Genomic DNA, 19812 nt, shown 5'->3' with positions numbered 1-19812 from the left:
ACCAGGCCAGCATGGGGGGCAGTTAGGGGTGATCAGGCTGGCAGACAGAGGTGGTTAGGGGTGATCAGGCTGGCAGAGGGGGCAGTTAGGAGCGATCAGGCAGGCAGGCATGTGAGCAGTTAGGAGCCAGCGGTCCCAGATTGTGAGAGGGATGTCCAACTGCCGGTTTAGGGCCAATCCCCGGGATCAGGCCTAAATCGGCAGTCGGACATCCCCCGAGGGGTCCCGGATTGGAGAGGGTACAGGCTGGGCTGTGGGGAACCCTCCCAATGCACAAATTTCATACACTGGACATCTAGTTTATATATAATTGGGTCCTATATGTCTTAAATATAAACCTGAATCTAGCACAGTAGCTGGCACAAATAAAGGTTTAATACATACTTGGTTAAAAGAATAAAACCAAATGAAGGCAGCTATTTTATTGGGGGGCAGTGTGTTTTTATAATAATAAAAGAGATGGGACTTGAAATCAGACATATTGATGTTTGAATCCTGACCTTGGGAGATTTGCTTGGTGTCCTGGTTACCTCATCTACATATTATGAATAATACCTACCCAGAAGGTTACTGGACAGTTTAAAGGGAATGACACATAACAGAGGAAAAGACTGTAAGAAGACAGTGAGCACACACTGAATGATAGCATTACAGGGGTGCCATACCAAATATCAGTGGCAGGGTATGCTGTGTAGTGTTAAGACAGGTTTCTGCCCTCCAAGAGTTTGTAGAACAATCTGCTTTTGGTCTACACCATACAAACATGATTAGAAACTCCTGCCCTACCTTTATGTTCCCTACCAAATTTCTCAGATTCTAGTTCTAATCTTACCTTTTTTTGTTTGTTTTTTAAATATATTTTATTGATTTTTTACAGAGAGGAAGAGAGAGGGACAGAGTTAGAAACATCCATGAGAGAAACATAGATCAGCTGCCTCCTGCACACCCCCTACTGGGGATGTGCCCGCAACCAAGGTACATGCCCTTGACTGGAATCGAACCTGGGACCCTTCAGTCCCTAGGCCAACACTCTATCCACTGAGCCAAACCAGTCAGGGCTCTAATCTTACCTTTTAAAAGGCATATAATGACATGTATGTTGGTTGAGGGAGCTGGGGGGGTGTGTGTGTGTGTGTGTGTGTGTGTGCGGAAAGTGGAAAGGAAAGGAGACTACCTTTGTTAAGAGTCCAGGAACAATGTCTGATGCTTCATATTGTTGTCCTATTTATTAGTCACAACAATTCTGGGACTATGTTGTATAATGGACATTTTATAGATGATGAAACACAAAGTGACTTGCTCAAGGTCATAGTCAGGAAGAGGAGTCTGTGATCTGAACTCCTATTTTTTGTTGTTGTTGCTGTTGTTGTTTTATCTGCAAAGCCTGGCAGCTGTTTCTGCTACCCTTTAATGAGTAGGAGATAAAACCAAGATGTTTGGGGATATAGCCCCTCAGATTCTGGTTCTATAAAACAGAAAGAAATGGCTAAACTGGGTGGGGGCAGGCACATATCCCACAAAATCATTCTTGCTGGAAACACCATCAGTATTTAGCTTTTTATTTTGACTGGGAATCTTTGGCCTGTCTTAGACCCAACTCTGGCCATCCTTGATAGTGACATGGCTCCTGTATGTTCACCTCAATGACAAAGAAACAGAAGCTCAGAGAGATTAAGTGCCTTGTCCAAAGTCACCTAACTACTATGTGGTGAGAACAGGATTTGACCCCCAGGCTACGTGACTTCAAGTTCTGTGTCTTTCCCTAGACCAGTGGTCGGCAAACTCATTAGTCAACAGAGCCAAATATCAACAGTACAACGATTGAAATTTCTTTTGAAAGCCAAATTTTTTAAACTTAAACTTCTTCTAACGCCACTTCTTCAAAATAGACTCGCCCAGGCCGTGGTATTTTGTGGAAGAGCCACACTCAAGGGGCCAAAGAGCCGCATGTGGCTCGCGAGCCGCAGTTTGCCGACCACGGCTCTAGACTATCCTGCCTCACACTATCTACTGTCAACATACAATATTGAAAGGCTATCATGTGAATAAATTTCTGGATCATTTATATCCTAGCAACGCCCCCCCCCCCCCCCCCCGCCTTCAGATCACTAGCTATTTTAGTACTGCTTACGTCTGAATTTACAGTATCTACCAGATTCATCATTTAATCAAAAATTTCCAAATCCATTTAAAGTCAAACATTAGAGACTTCTACACAGAACTCTATAAATTCCTTAAATTATATGGGGATAAGTAACTTTTTATGTTGCACAGGAAGCTCTTACATCTTGCCAGGGTTCTAAATTTTTATGCTACAGGCATCAGTCACCTCGTAATTCCTAACTCAATCTTCATTACATCGCTCCTCTAGCATTAACTTAATATCCATCTAAACAGATAACAATAAGGCACATCAAGGCATTCATTTCAGTGCAGAATCAATTTAAATTACACTACAGACACTACCAAACTCTGCACAGGCTAACATGTCCCCTTATAAACATAAGACGTTTGAAAACAATGCAAACAAAAAATGTACAGCCCTGCATTCCTGTTCTCTCAAGAAACAACAGAAATGATCCAGTTCTCCAAGTGACAGTTTTGAGGGAGCTTTGTGCCCTCTGCACAAGAAAACCAGGCTCAGAGAGGAGGGTGAGGTGGCTGCACACAGCCTGGTTTCCGAGCCTGCTTCTGACTGATACCAGCAAAGCCAGTGAACTTTCCTAAGTCCCAGCTGGACCAAATGAACTCCATGGTCTTCTCCATTTCTAAGAGAAATTTAAAAAGAAAAAGAAAGCTGTCAAGATTGGTGTGCTTACGTGGGAAAGGCCATCGTGGCCATCTCCAGCCAGTCCCCACAAGGTAGCTCTGGCTAATTTACTGTGTATGGACTTCTGTCTAGTGCTCAGTCTAGCAGGCTCAGAAACTGACTTTGTCAGCCCAAGGAGATCACATCTATTTCTCAAAGGGAGACTGGCATTATAATACCAAGATCATAAAACTGAGAGGTAAAAGGAGAATGAAGGTTGCCTAGTTTATACTGAGATATAAGATATAAAGTGGGTGACCATCATTTTCTTTTTTGGTAGCACACCTACACTGGAAAAAAAACACATTAGGAAGAATGGAATCAGAACAAGTGGAGTGGGTTTGAGGAACTGATTAGTTAATGCACAGAGATCAGACACCTGCTGAATCCTCTACAATCAGTATGGCCTTGCTAATGATCTCTAGTATTTGAATACTCAATGTCCATTTAAGTCAGTGCTTACTTAGATGCGCATAAGCAACTTCTACATCTTCAAGTCTCCATTTCCAGGTGTCTCCTTACTATGATTTTTCACATCTCTGTTCAAATATCTTAGGTAGTGATCTTAAAATTAATTCATAAGATAGTCTTATTTTTTTTACAAGTTCTTAAAGAATACTAGATTATGGTCCCAATGTACTGATAACAGTTTATATAATGAGATATAATAAAATAAATGGTAGATGTTTTCCTCTCCCGAATTATGTAACCACAAGTTAATACATACATGTAATATATATAAAAATACATAAGAGTAAATTAAAGTATTCTAGTCTAACACTCGCCAGTTTTTGGCCACTGGCAGTGATGATTGTATGGTGGTGATAACATTTTTTCTTAGTTCTTCCTAATGAAAAGCTGAAATTGGCCTCCATGGGAATTTCTCATTTTTACCCCCTAACTAAACTTGAGGGGATCTGTACAGAAATGTGTCATTAACATTTTGGCTTTTATTTTACCCAAAGTTTTCTTACCTATTACCTGTGACACTTAAAGAAACATTATTGTGCTGCACCAATAGAGGAGATAAAATTAAAGAAGCTCTAATACTTTATCAACAATTAGGGACTTAAAATCTAGTATAAAACTCTTGCATCATAAATGTTTTCACTTTTTCAAAAAGCCTTGAGCTGTAAATATATATGGACTACAACTAAAAAGCAGACTCAGATTGGCATTAGGAGGAGTATTTTCAGATTTTAAACTGCCACATGAGGTTATTCAAGTCACTGCAGCCCAGTGAACATTTTACAATCACCAATCTAACAGAAGCACAACAGTGTGTCATAATAAAAGCGAGGGCCTATATTTTTAGTTTTTGTTAGTGACTTCTGTTTATTAGGCTGAGATGAAATCTATGTGATTTGGATTTTTATAAGAACCTGTTACTGACTTTCTTGATGTAAGTTATAAAAGCTTACTTCCTATATGTGTAGTTTAATTAGAATATTCCAATTGTAATTTATTTTAATATTCATTTTTAAGTCTCAAGATAACTTTTGGCTAATGGTATGAAGTATACCTGTGAAGTTCATACTTTTGAAAATCTATTTCTTTACTTGAAAATGCCAATAATGGCCTGAAATAAAAGACTTAACGTGTATAACAACTACCCCGAGAAGTGTAAGCCTGAGCATAATTCATAGATGTGTAGATAGTTCACCTCACTGCTAGACATTAACTTGTCTTTCCTTTGTAATGACGCTGCTATACAGCATGGTTTACATCAAGATAATGAAAATAAAAATAACCGCATCTGGGCATTTTCTAAAATAAACTTTATATAACATATCCATAGTATTTCATTCCATGAAATTTCTGTTAGTTCAAAGGATCCTAATGAAATTAAGAGAAAACATTAATAACACCCAACTTGAATGCTCTCCTTCACATATAAGATGATTAGATTCACATATATACTGTGTCCCATATGGAACTCAACATCTGAAGAGCAATTTGAGACATCCGGACCAGGCCCACAGATAAACAGAACATTAGAAAACAAGACACAAAAAGGCAGGCTGCAATCAACTTCCTATGAGGAGGAAGAAGAAAAGATGAAAGGATAATTCAGTGACATTTTAATATATTGAGGGATTCACCCTGTTTTCCTCCTCCACAAAGGGTAGGTTAATGGGAGATGATTTACAGACCTTACATTGATAAAGTCAAATGTTATTTAAGGTTATCAGGCCAGCTCAGGCTAGTGTTTTACTACCCTTTCCACCAAAATGTTCCCAAGAACAACCAAACGTGAATAGGGTGTGAGGGATCTGGGGTAGCTCCCTAAGCTCTCCATAATGCACCCATATAAAATGTTTAATACAAAAAATGTGTTCAATTAATTACCACTGAGTACAACTGGTGCTCTAGGAAGATGTGCCATATTATCTTTAGATTTAGCATATCCCTGCTGAGCAGCTGGAAATGCATACTCTTAGATTCCAGAGAGCGGGCATGGGTGAGGCACACTTAGAGCCCTACTAGCAGTAGGCCAGATTCTATCACCAGGTTGCACAGCAAGAAGTAATCTGTAAATTAACTGCCTTAATAATCCTGTTCTAGACCTACTTCACCAGAACCTTACTGTATTCTTACTATTTAGCTAAAAGAACAATAAAAAACCAGGCCCACCTCTTACACTGCCCCCAAATCGGTACCACTTATGCAGAATTTTAGATTCTACAAAGCTCTTTATCACACTGTAACCCCCCATTCCTGTTTTCAGAAAGAAGATTCAGCGACGTTAAGGCATTTGCTCAGGAAAAGATAAATTGGTAAGCAAAGGAGTCATGATGGAAACACAGGCCCCCTGACTTCACATCCTATCCTCTATCCATTCCTCTGTGCTTCCCTGGATTTGGCATATGAACACTCAACATGTGACAAGACTGACTCTTGCCTTATGTAAGAACCAGGGCCACAAAGACCCAGATCCATCACCCAGCAGAAACATTTACAGCTGAAAATGACCACCCCCAATTAAGTTCTAAGCCTGACAAATTGTTTACAACATACAAAGAAGTCAAGTCACCTTTAGTAATTAATTTCTGGCATTTTCAAAAGCCTTTTTCCTTGCTTTGATGGTGGTGGGTAAAGTGATAGGTTGCTCATACTTAGATACAGGCAGACCCTTTGTCACCGTCTATCAGAGCTTTAAAGAGAGTTACTGAGCCGCCTGCCTTGTTGGTTTTTGTTTTTGTGCTGGCTTTCCCTGTTCTTTAAATAAAAACAAATAAACAAAACTACCCTCCAAACCAATGAATTGAGAGAGTAGTCTCTTGAGCAACAACTTAGGCTGTCTTCAGAAATAGGTAATTAAGCTTTCCATTAAAATTCACCAAACAGACATACATAATTTACAAGGCGGAAAGCCATTCCAATCTCATGGGTAAACAATTAACTAAGTATTATACTTATAACAGATATTCCAGAATGGCCAATGCAGGAGAATTACATAATTAGGATACATTTTATCTTTATTTTTTTAATATATATTTTTATTGATTTCAGGGGAGAAGAGAGAGATAGAAACATCAATGATGAGAGAGAATCATTGATCAGCACGCCCCACACTGGGGATCGAGCCCACAACCCAGGCATGTACCCTGACCGGGAATCAAACCCTGACCTCCTGGATCATAGGTTGATGCTCAACCACTGAGCAATGCCAGCTGAGCTACATTTTATCTTTAAAGTAATATAGTACAAAAAATAAGGATTTTGGGTTTTGGACATGTGGCCTGAGAAAGTATAAATAATCACAAATTTCATTAAATGAAAATAGAGAAGTGGTCAAAGTATAAACAGATACTCCTTGACTTACAATGGGGTTATGTCCTGATAAACCCATGGTAAACTGAAAATATTATGTTGAAATGCATTTAGCATACATAATTTAGCCTATCTTAAACTTACTCAGAACACTTACATTAGACTATAGTAGGGCAAAATAATATAACACAAAGCCTATTTTATAAGAAAGTGTTGACTATCTCATGTAATTTATTGAATACTGTACTGAAAGTGAAAAGCAAAATAGTTGAATGGGTATCACTTTTGTACCATCATAAGGTTGAAAAATTGGTAAGTCGAATCATAGTAAGTTGGGGACTATCTGTATATACAGTACAAGGCTCTCCTAAATAGTTTTCATTCAATAAATTGTTTATTTAGTGTCTACCATGTTCCAGGCATTAGTGAAACTGTGACAAATAGCAGATAATAGAGCCCTATGCTATTTTCACAAGGATCAGATATTAAACGAATACACACACACACACACACACACACACTTAATGAATTAATTATATTTGGGATATGTATTAGATGGGTAATGGATTTTTTCCATCCTATTTTAATTCTAATAGTCTCATTTTCTAACAAAGGTTAAATTTATTCATGAAATCTATGTCCGTGCCCTCCTTCCTAGCACTTCCTCCTCTCATGGTCCTACTGAGACTATAACTGGTGACTTCTGTACATCTCTCCATCCCAGATCTCTCTCTCTTCTTCGAATACTTCAGAAGTCTTCAAAATGCCCAAACCACAGGTAGTGTGCTGACCACTGTATAGAGTTCTTTTATCAGAAACAATGCAGAAGGGAACTGCTGATGATAAGCCTTTCTCCTCAATCTGCTTAACCACCCCTTCCATAAAGATTTAAAATAATTTTAAAAATTTAAAGTTCAGTGTTACCTATAGTTAAGTGGTTAAAAGACTATCTGTTAAAGAATATCAGCTCTACTTACTAGTTATGGAGTCTTAGAAAAAGTCTCAGTTTCTTCATCTGTAAATTAGAATAATGACAGTACCTACCTCAAAGGGTGGTTGGAAGGATAGGATGAGATAGCGTACATAGAATGTCTGAAATGTATATAAGCATGTATTTTCAATACTTAGCATGCACAGAGCTCTCAAAGATAAGTGGTGGTGATGATACTGATACTACTGTCATTAGCATATCGGTTTTACCACCCAGCACGAAGTAGGTGCTGAATCTTGCAAGAATGAGCACACCAATCCATAGAATATATGTAAGCCTCACTGAATTCTTCACACATAGATGAATGCCTTTCTGAATGATTCCACCCTCCTGCCCTAAAAATACTATCAGGATAGATTTAATGCAAAGGAAATGGCCATCTATATATATAAAAACCTAAGTGACCGTTACAACGGAACAACCAGAATGATCGCCGATGGGGCCTGCCAGCTACCCTCCTGGCAGGCGCCGATTGCCTGATTGGGGCCGAGCCCCCAGGTTGGGATGGGGAACTGGGGGTGGGTGGCAGTGGGCACAGTCCCTTTCCCAGTGGAGCTGAGGGCCAGCTCCCTCCTCGGGGCAGCGGCCAACCTCCTGGGTCCCTCCCCCATCCCTCCGCTGGCCAGCAGGCCCCAATAGCCCGGGCTGGGATGGGGAACTGGTGGTGGGTGGCAGTGGACAAGAGCAATGAGGGGAGGAGGAGGGGAACCACACAGTGGCATGTGCAGGCGGCGAGGGAAGGAGGAGGCGGGGAAGCAGGAAACCTGATCGGCCCTGATCGCCGGCCAGGCCTAGGGACCCCACCCGTGCATGAGTTTCGTGCACTGGTCCTCTAGTTTTCTTATAATGGCTATTCTTTAAAGTATCCTATAACTTGGTTTTTACAAAGTAATGGCTGGCCAGAGGTGCAAGGAAGAAGGGCATTTTAAATAGTTCCCTCATTTCATAGCCAAAATGTATGCAGATATGAACTGAAAACACGTTAGAGAGAAAAACTGTGATAACATAGGTATGTTAGCAACACAGTTGACTAAAGGATGAGACTGATTTGAAAACGTTTGTTCTGTTAAGAGAACCAGTGCCTCCTGAAAGACCAAGGGTGCCTGGGCTTCATAAACTGCAATTTTGCTTCTAAAGATTGTTGAATCATTGTGCTTTAAACTCGTACACAGGACCAAAACATTTATTATTGGAGGAATAGTGCAAAGTGCCATGAAAGTTTATGGATGAATAAAAATAATCTGTAATGGTGGTTGCAAGAAAATGTTAGAAGAAAGGAAATTTTGTCTGTATCCACCATTAGTAAACCTAGTTTCAAGTTTGATGATTTTTCTTCCTAAGAACTCCAACCCATAACTTGTTATAAAATTGCAAGATAAAATTATTTTCAAATGCATGTCTTAATAAGGAAGACATTAAAATAAGAAGCTTGATGTTAAAAAAATAACTTGCCTAAAATATCTCCTCTGCAGGATCAGCTGCAGAGTTTTTTAAGTGGATGCTTTCATTATGTTTTTCTCTGTTAGAAATATCAAACCATGGCATCAGTTGAATAATGTTTCTTCGTTGTTTCCATTCTTAAAATAACCCATTCTTTGGGACACAAAATATAGAATTTAATGCATTATTTTATAACAATGGTACTGATTTTAATAAATGATAGCTTACTAAATTAACTACTATAGGTCACATATTTCGATAATTTTTTCTCCCTAACTCTATCTCCTGTTTTTTTCTGCTTAAGTTAAATTTAGAGTTTTACACCCCCACATTGAAAACTCTCCAAAAGAGAAAGAGCCTCATACCAAATGATGTAAAATGTATCTGGGTTTCTTTTAGGGACAGTTTTCTTGAGGAAAAATATTGAGTTGCTAGATGAGCTAGGTGCTTTTTTCCACAGAATATCATTTTTTACTTGGAAAAACGACTAACATAAATTTTGGTTATTCAAACTTGGCATTTTCTCAAAAATGAACAAAGTGAGCCTGCCATCTCATGGAAAACTACTGAGAGTCAATGATAAAATTCAAATTTTCAAGTGAAAATAAGAAGTTTGGACATGCTGTATCTGCCACTCTGAACCTAAAAGCTTTCCAGTCCTTATATTACTTTTCTGATGACATCAAATGATATTAACAAGTGTGATTTTTTTTATATCTTATAAAGAAATGTGTCCATGTTTGAAGACCTACATAATGCAGTGAACCAATATTTTCCAAATGACCAATGCATGATGTTACAGAACCATGAACAGTTGAAAGATTCATTCAGGGTTCAAAATAGACCAGTGGACTAAGTGTAACAGAATAAGAAATGCTTATTGATAGGGTTTCAGATTCCACATTGCAAGTAACCTTCAGGAAACTGTCACTTACCCAGTTTTTGTGTGATATCAAAGAAGAATATACAGTTATCTGAAAATGTTGTTAAAATACCCCTCTCTTGCCCTAACCGGTTTGGCTCAATGGATAGGGCATCAGCCTGCAAACTCAAGGGTCCCAGGTTCGATTCCGGTCAAGGGCATGTACCTTGGTTGCGGGCACATCCCCAGTAGGGGGTATACAGGAGGCAGCTGATTGATGTTTCTCTATCATTAATGTTTCTAACTCTCTCTCCCTCTCCCTTCCTCACTGTAAAAAATCAATAAAATATATTAAAAAAATACTCCTCTCTTTCCAAAAGCATATTTATATGAGGTCAAATTTTCTTCACATACTTCAAATTAACATGTAACCACAGATCAAATGCAGACACACTTAGGAGAATTGAATTGTTTTCATAGTAGTAAGACATACGTTAAAGAGATTTACAGAAATGTGAAAAATGCCACTCTTCTAACTAAATGTGTTTCATAAAACATTATAATAGCAGTAGAGGCCCGGTGCACAAACTCATGCACCAGTGGGGTCCCTCGGCCTGGCCTGCAGGATTAGGCCGAAACTGGCTCTTGACATCCCCCGAGGAACCTGTATTATGAGAGGGTGCAGGCCAGGTCAAGGGATCCCACTGGTGCATGATCAGGACCAGGGAGGGATGGGGGAGGTTGGCCAGCCGGAGAGGGACCACGGGAGGGCTCCAGGGTATGTCCGGCCCGTCTCGCTCAGTCCCGATCGGCTGGACCCCAGCATCAAGCTAACCTACTGGTTGGAGCGTCTGCCCCTGGTGGTCAGTGCATGTCATAGCGAGTGGCTGAGTGACCTTAGCATATCATTAGCATATTAAGCTTTGTTTGGTTGACCGGCCAACCAGACAGCCGGACACTTGGCATACTAGGCTTTTATTATATAGGATTATTCTTAAGATATTAACATGTAATGGTTTTATAATTTTTTAAATGAATTAACAGATATTTTTAAAAATCTGTTCTAATTTCCAATATAGTATCAATAGATATAACCCACATAAGTAAAAGCTCTAAGTGTTAAGGGGTACTGAGTCCAAAAAGTTTGAGAATCACTGATCTAATCCATTAATTGTAACATTTACTGTGCAACAGCCCTCCCCTTCTCTCTCCCCCAACACACACACATATATAAAAAGGCAAATATATTAATCTATGTCTGGGCCTCATGTTGATTCTACTGAATCAAATTTTTGCAGGTGTCTCTCCTAAACATAAAACTTCACTGGTGAGAACACTGATCCAATTTGGCTCTTTAATCAAAAAGTATTTATGACTGCCTATTTTAGAATGTCCACAAAGTTTATTTACATTAAGTTACTGTTTTCATTTTCTTCATTATTTTATTTTTCAAACGTACTATCATTAGCAATATATTTTTTCTTTTGTTGCTATAAATGCAAATCCTTATTCATGTTATTGGTTTCCCGGCTTCTGAGAGACACTATGGAAAATGATAAACTGTCAAATTGTATTAAATCACTGAAAGGGTTTTGTTGTTGTTGTTTGTTTGCTTCATTTCTCTCTCTTTTTTGCTTCTAAATGATGATAAACTCGCTACAGTATGTTTTACATATAGTCTCTAGAGTATTGATCTGAAAAACACTTCAACTGCCTTCAAAAAAATATTGTTTATTTAAGAGATAACTAATTCAGATGTCTCTTGTCAGTTACAAAGAGCTACGTAAGCTTCAACTTTGATAATGAAATGCTAATAAGCACTTAGACTGAACTGGTGAAAACCTGAAGATGTCAACCTGAATTTCAGTCAACTTTGAAAGCATAAAAGTGTGCTGATTTATCTTAAATATAAGGTGACATTCTTTATTATATTATAAATCTTAGTTACCAATATATTATACTAATACATAGCTGAATTATGTTATTTAAACTTTAAAGAAATTTATCCAGATCTCATTCTACTAAGTATACTGCTATTTAAATTCACATGTTGAATTACTGACAGCTTTGCACATTTATATCATTTACACTATCATGTAATTATAAATCCTTTGTTGTTGTTGTTTTACAGTGAAAGGAGCACCATTTGAATTTGGAAATTTATGTGGTACTTAAAGGTAAAGAAGGGAGGGTAGCACTCGGCACAGCACATCAGGAAAATTTTTCTTTTCTTTTTTTTAATGATTTCAGAGAGGAAAGGAGAGGGAGAGAGAGAGATAGAAACATCAATGATGAGAGAATCATTAATCGGCTGCCTCTTGCATGACCCACACTGGGGATCGAGCCCGCAAACTGGGCATGTGCCCTTGACTGGAATTGAACCGGGTACCCTTCATTCTCAGGCTGACGGTCTAGCCACTGAGCCAAACCAGCGAGGCTGTTTCTTTTTTTTAATATTAAAAAATTCAATCGTCAAATAAGAGTTTATTTTTAAAACTGAAGAGTTGCAGTTCTAGAGTGACATGCCCCATTGGAACCATGCAGCAACTTCCTTTGGACAAGTTCCAGGATGTTTTAACCTCTCCCTTTAGAGTAATCCAATTACTCAAAATACAGTGATCCACGTAGTCTAAATATTAGCAGAGTCTAATGTTTAGTTTTTATGATAACGTGAAGGGAGGGGCATTTGGTAATAGGGTCTGGCTGTCTTCTGATTTTATTTTTTAAAATAAAGGATACACTATTAAAACACACCCCAAGAATCCCTAGGTAACTTACCATAAACCTATGTCCCCCAAAGATACCCATGTTATTATAATACCTACCCTCAAAAGTATGCTATAAAGATTAAAGTAGATAATCTGATAAAGTACCTAGTATATTTTCTGACATACAGAGGCTTAATAATTGCAGTTATTTCTGTTATTATTTGTAGTTTTCCAACCCTTAGAAATGTACACTGAAAAGCTAGAAGAGCCTTCGATTTCCTGAGGCTAAAGAAAATTATGTAACTGGTTCAAAGATTCAATCCTAGTAAGAAGCAGAGCCAAGACTATACTTAAATGTTTGCAGCCTGTTCTACCTCTTCGAATAGTAAGTTCTCAGAAGTACAGAATCTTATGTTTGAAAACCTCTTGAGAATTAACAAAGAAAACTTATGGGTAGTGAATCGTGACAGCTAGAAGGGACCTGAATGTCATCTAGGAAAATTGAGTCCTTCATTTTACAACTCAGGTCCAGGGAGGTTAACGACATGCTTAGAGTGATATCACTAAGTCATAAGACAACTATCCAGAGCTGTTCCAAGATGATGCCCAATGAAAACCTTGATTGTTTGGGGGGGTGGGGTGGAAAAGAATGGTTGGGTACATAAGAGATAATCCTATATAATAAAAGCCTAATATGCTAAGTGTCCGGTCGTCCATTCAACCAATCAAAGCATAATATGCTTATGATATGCTAAGTCCACTCAACTGCTCACTATGACCAGAGGGCAGACAGTTGACTGGTCAACCGGTCGCTATGATGTGCACTGACTACCAGGGGGCAGATGCTCCAACCAGTAGGTTAGCTTGCTGCTGGGGTCGGCCCATCGGGACTGAGCAAGATGGGCCAGACATGCCCTGGAGCCCTCCCACGATCCCTCCCCAGCTGGCCAACTTCCTGCATCCCTCCCCGGCCCTGATCGTACACTGGTGCGATCCCTCGGCCTGGCCTGTGCCCTCTCGCAATCCGGGCTGAGGGACCCCGCCCACCCCCCCAAGTGCACATTTCGTGCACCGGGCCTCTAGTATCATAATAAAAGCTCCTTTATAAGTGCCTCTATTTGAGGAGTAAAGATGGATCTTTGTGGAAAACACATCTCAAAAACGTAAGGAATTAAGAGAGAAAAGGAACAGCATAAAGAGCATTTGAACCAGATGCTGTGGACTGCTCCAAAGCTAAGACCAAACACTGGCATACAGGATTACAAAATTCTTTTTGAGTCTTAAACAAGATCAAATGTTAAAGATCCATTGCTATTTAAATATTCAGTCATAGAGAGAGAGAAATTTAGCTTAAAAGTTTAAAATATTTTTATATGAAACTAAAAGTGAAATATTAAAAACACTGGTTTATAATCCAATATCACTATGAATTTAATCATATACACACACACACACACACACACACATATATATATATATATGTATATGTATATATATATATATATATATATATATATATATTTAAAACATGAAACAAAATCAAACCCTTCGCAGTAACTATGAACACTGCTCCTAAATAAAAGCATGTGTAACACATAGAGAATATAGTCAATAATATTGTAATAACTGTGTAGGTGCCAGGTGGTACTGGGGGGAACACTTGGTAAAGTATATAATTGCCTAACCACCCTGCTGTACATCTGAAATACAAAATAATATTGAATGCTAACTGTAATTGAAAAATAAAATTTTAAAAAGCATCTGTTATATTCATTAATTAGGCAAAGGTATGGGGAGAGGGCTTTACCTACAAGATACAAAGGGTATTCACTATTCACATTAAATACATGCTAATTAAAATATTATGTCCAAATGATATCAAATAGTTCTGTTTTAAATAATAATTTCAGCTAAACACCCCTGTGCACGCTGCAGATAGAAATTATGGAAATCCTTCCCCCTCAAAAAGCTTCCTTAATTTAGAACCGTGTGACTCAGAAGAATACACAAGCTTGGTTATGATTACATATGAAGCTAATACATAACTTTCTCTATTCAACAAATTCAGAAACGTTTCTCTCATGTAAAAGTTTTGTAGATTTTAAAGACATAGATTATTCCAAGAAAAACAATTGTATATGATTTTAATTTATCCCTGAAGTTAATGAATTTATAAACTTAAATTTTTGGTTATCCTTATTCCTAAAGAAATATTTATTTTTACAGCATTAAGTAGTCTGGAAACAAATCTTTTACACGAAGGGCAAAAAGCCATTTTGCAAGAACAAAACTCTGAATTTAGAAAGTCTATTAAAATGACTTGAGTAATCCTAACCTGAACTAAGCAAAAAAAAATTTTTTTAACTTAATGCAAGCTAAAAACAGACGTCTCCTTTCAAGACCACGCTAACGTGCTCTTTCGGGTACTGTGTCATCGCCCCTACACCACCTGCACTCCTTGAGGATCACACACTGTAGGAGCCATACTGGGGATCACCTAGTCCAGAGCCCTCCTATGAAAGGTGGGGAAATGCAGTCTCACCGAAGAGCATGCCCAAAGCGACACATACAGTCAATTCCTGTAGAACTACTAGTAGAACCCAGCTCTTTACTCTAACACTAGTGTCCTTTCCACCACAGCACACGAACTCCTGCAAAGCAACACTTCTTGCCTCTGAGAAAAAGGAGTCATGAACAAGAGGGGCTTTAGCTATTCAGGACCCAGTGAAATATTTATTAAACTATACTTGTGTCAATAGGTACTTAAATCAGTTAAACGTGATTGTCTTTACTTACAAATGTCATCCACTCTGACAGGGAATCAGTGTTTCAAGCTGTTGAACAGGTCATCATCCCTGTCCTGTTGGATGACACCTGTAAATAAAATAAATCTATTTTTGAGTAAGTAGATTTTGAGCCAACTAGATTTAAGATGCATGCAGTTTAAAGCAAAGGGTATTTTTAAAAACTGATTCTTAATTACGTACTACTGGAGACAGGTATTTTCCAGTGCCAACCATTTCACTTTATGTAGCTATCACTGGCCATCAGCAGGAGAAAACCCAGGTAATGTGACATGTAATGTGGCCAGAATACATGGGGAACCGCGAATGCTAGAGCTAAAAGGGTCTTCTAGGCACTCTCTCCCTCAGACTCTTGCTACTTGTGAATATTATTTTCACTGTGTGGAAGGGATCGCCCAGGTCCCAAGAAGTTAAGTGACTAGCCCAATGTTAAACAGCTAAGTGTTTTTAGATTAAGTTCCTTGATGATGAAAAAGTATATGGAGAACACATTTGCAAAGGTTATTATTAGGCTGATCAACTTTGAAAGACTCACATGTATATATTTTTTAATATTTCACAAATGTTCACTTAGAATATTCAAGCACATCTGCATAAAATGTAATAACAGTATTAGATAGCCTATCTAATAAAAGAGTAATATGCAGATTGACCATCACTCCAACACACAAGATGGCTGCCCCCATGTGGTCAAAGATGGCTGCCCCCATGTGGACACAAGATGGCCACCACAAGATGGCCAGCAGGGGAGGGCAGTTGGGAGGGACCAGGCCTGTAAGGGAGAGCAGTTGGGAGCAATCAAGCCTGCAGGGGAGGGCAGTTAGGGGTGACCAAGCCGGCAGAGGAGGGAAGTTGGGGGCAACCAGGCCTGCAGGGAAGGGCAGTTGGGAGGGACCCAGGCCTGCAGGGGAGAGCAGTTGGGGGGGGGGACCAGGCCTGCAGGGGAGGGCAGTTAGGGGTGACCAGGCCTGCAGGGGAGGGCAGTTAGGGGCAATCAGGCTGGCAGGGGAGCAGTTAGGCATCAATCAGACTGGCAGGGGAGTGGTTAGGGGGTGATCAGGCTGGCAGGCAGAAGCGGTTAGGGGCAGTCAGGAAGGCAGGCAGGCGAGCAGTTGGGAGCCAGCAGTCCCGGATTGTGAGAGGGATGTCCGACTGCCCGTTTAGGCCCGACATCCCTCAAGGGTTCCGAGATTGGAGAGGGTGCAGGCTGGGCTGAGGGACACCCCCCCACCGTGCACGAATTTTGTGCACTGGGCCTCTAGTCTAAATATAAGCATTATTGAAAAATGTCATGAATGGGGAAAAAACAAAGTGAGAAAATGGGAACTAGAGAGTGAAAAGAAAATTAAATATAGCATGCACTTAGGATTCTAAATTCTGGTCACTTCCCAAAAAGATTTGTGGTTCCTAACAAATATGGGTAAATTAAAAACCATTTTCTACAAATTTTCTATAGTCTATAATTTAAGATGTTTGTTTCTCTGTAGCCACAAAATGCTACTCTAAGACCTGCCAGAAACTAAAATTTGGACTGAAAATGAACATTTTAAATTTCCATTCTGTATCTAAATACTCCAAGATAACTGGAAGTATTTTATGATGCTGCCTTGAGGTTGTTATAATACTACTCTTATCACCAAATTCATATTGAGTGCTTACTATGTGCCTAGCACTGTTTGATTATTTTACACATACTATCTCCTTCAATCAATCCTTACAACTTTATTATTATTATTACAACTTTACATATAAGTACATCAAAGCACACGAAAGTTAAGTAACTTGCTGAGATTCACTCAACTGGTAAAATAGAAAAATCTGCACATAAATCTATTTCATGACAGAATCCAAGCTCACAATACATTTCTTTAACATAGCAACTAAAGATTCTCAAAAATATATCAAATTAACATGATTCCAATAAAAATACATAAAAATTCCCCCAACTAAATCCCACTCAATATAAAATAGGGTTGAAGAACCTTTTTTATGCCAAGGGGCATTTGGATATTTATAACATCATTTGAAGGCCATACAAAATTATCAACTTAAAAATTAGCCTCATCCTTAATGCCTTGGCAGGGCCAGACAAAATGGTTTCTCAGGCTTTACACGGCCCTCAGGCCATACGTTCCCCATCCCTGATATAAAACATCAGGAAATTCACCCTTTTTCTTGTAATGGAGGGAAGACCAGGGACAATTTTTAAAGTAAAATAATCTTAGTGTCAAGGAATGAAAACCTCTGATGTTAACCTTAAATACATTATAATTAAAAAATGAAAACTGAAATGCTCTTATAATTAATAAAAGTAAATCTTCCTGATTCAATTATTTCCTAAGAGTCCACAATGAAATAAATCCTCCTCATTATCAAAATAGTATGAGTTATTAATAAACTTAATTTAATAATATATTTTTAAAATATGGATATATATCACTTTTATAAATAACAGAACTATTTCTATGGGGAATTATCTTTAAGGGAAATAAAAAACAATCAATCTCTTATGTAATATAGCTATCTTTTCTTGACCATAAGTTATGCTTCTGAACAAAACCCCTGAACTTTTTTACTAGGAAATATTTTTAAAACTGTGAAACTGATAAAATAGGAAGTAAATAGGAGTACAAAAATACAACTAAATGTGAATTAGATACATGCAAAGCTCAGGACCACTGAAACCAGACACTAAGGAAAACACACATCCTTCCAAAGCACTGTGGAGCAGGCCATCTCTGCTGGCAGTGGTGGCTTTCTCACAAGGACCCCAAAGAGAAGAAGGTAAAGTGTGGTTTCACGGTAGCTTACCCTTTTTTCTGACACCCCATCCTGGCCTGTAGAATCTTTATCATCATGTGTCTCTTTCAGGACTGGCATATGTTTTTGGTATGCTGGCTCTCTGTTTAAGGTTGTGTATCCTATGTGCTCATATATTGGGTTTATCGTCATCTTGGCAATGTATTCTGCTGCCTTGGTTTCAATATAGAGAGTAATCAATCCATCAGTCACCAGATCGTGGATGGACTCAAAGCGCTTCTCCCCAACGAAGTGCTTTCCATCGTAGTAGAGCCTGAAGTTTCTGGTTTGACTTCCAAATCTGCCTCAATGAAATGGGAAAGATGTTTTTAAGAAAAGTAACCACGTAAATTCTTTCTGAAAGAAAAAAAACACACTATTTGTCTGTGTGGCTTTGTTTGTAAAATGAACTACGGCTAATCTCTATGAATCGTCTGGAATATAGAAAATTAAACTTTTGAACACAAAGAGTGAATCCCCAATGACTAGGGATAACTATCCAAAAATATGCCCACCCTATAAGGAAAAATTTGTTCTTATTTATCTTTTAAGCCACTTCAGTATGCTAATAAGAAAAACAGGAAAATAAACCTCCTATCCTATTCGAACACATTCAATATTCAATTGGTCAACTCCATAATACATGAAATTTCTATATTAACATGTTCTCTTCATGTTGATCAACAAAAATATTCAATGTACTTTAGACACCAGCATTAATGTCTTTTGATGGGAAAGCTCCATTTAGAGCTCACCTGAGCATGATGCCAGCCTTCATGTAAAGTAGAAGTGATTACAGAACCTATCACACAGTGGACAGGATGACAACAGAAACATACTTTTGCTATTCCTAGCCAAAGGTCATGGACTTGCTCCTCCATTTTACAAAGTCATTTTCTTGTGTCTGCTTGTTGAGTCTGGGCAAGAAATGTTTGCAACAGCTGGTAGCTATTAAATGAAAATGAGACATTTTCATAAACACTGCCTTTATAATTATTCGAAGTGTATGTATACATTTTGGGACACCCTATATCTGGCAAATAAGTAAAAAACTATTGGACTCTAGAAATTCTGTTCTCACTTCTGAGTTACGTTGTGATTACATATTTTAAAATCCGGAGAAGAATGGTTTAGTTTTATGATAATTTCAGTATTTTGCTTCCTGCAGCACACCTCAGAAATGGATCCAACTTGGCATGAATAACACCAGTGTCCTTGCAAGACAAAGGCAAGAATGTGCACTGACTTTAATAAAAGCTGATGCCAAAAGGCACCAAGGACTAGCAACGTGGTCTCCCAACGATAGCCCTGAGTGAACGGAATTAAAAACTAAACAAATCATCAAGAATACATTTAATTTCACTGTTAAAAATACACAGAACAGAGGTAAACTAAAGTACTAAAATCACACCCTGCTTGATACTAAGATAAAGTATTTAAATAGAACTACAAACTTATGCAAAATATTATTCTGGTATAGGTTTTATTCCAGAAGGACAGGTGTTAGAAACTTAAGATTTTCCTTTTAATGTGTCCTTTAAAAAATTAACAAAATCATTATTTACAACGTCCTGAGGTATCTGTTTCTGTAGTTCAAACTAGACTTTAATAATTATTTAATCTAA

At 38.3% G+C, this 19812-nt stretch overlaps 1 protein-coding gene across 3 annotated transcripts in view; it reads right to left on the bottom strand.

Moving 5' to 3' along the window:
- CHN1 (chimerin 1) overlaps positions 1-19812 on the bottom strand; it is a 162978-nt gene that overhangs the window by 62065 nt on the left and 81101 nt on the right. Inside the window, exon 7 of one of the 3 annotated variants that reach the window (XM_079782394.1) lies at positions 18200-18488. The exons of 1 other annotated variant lie outside the window; for it this stretch is intronic. In XM_079782394.1, coding sequence (XP_079638520.1) covers positions 18200-18488 — 289 coding nt within the window. Of the gene's footprint in view, positions 1-15380; positions 15458-18199; positions 18489-19812 lie in introns of those variants that run through there. One more of the 3 variants, XM_079782395.1, reaches the window with a different exon arrangement.

The sequence above is a fragment of the Cnephaeus nilssonii genome (assembly GCF_951640355.1).
Source record: "Cnephaeus nilssonii genome assembly, chromosome: 10".
Classification (NCBI taxonomy): domain Eukaryota; kingdom Metazoa; phylum Chordata; class Mammalia; order Chiroptera; family Vespertilionidae; genus Cnephaeus; species Cnephaeus nilssonii.
This window is presented reverse-complemented; position numbering and strand designations above follow the sequence as displayed.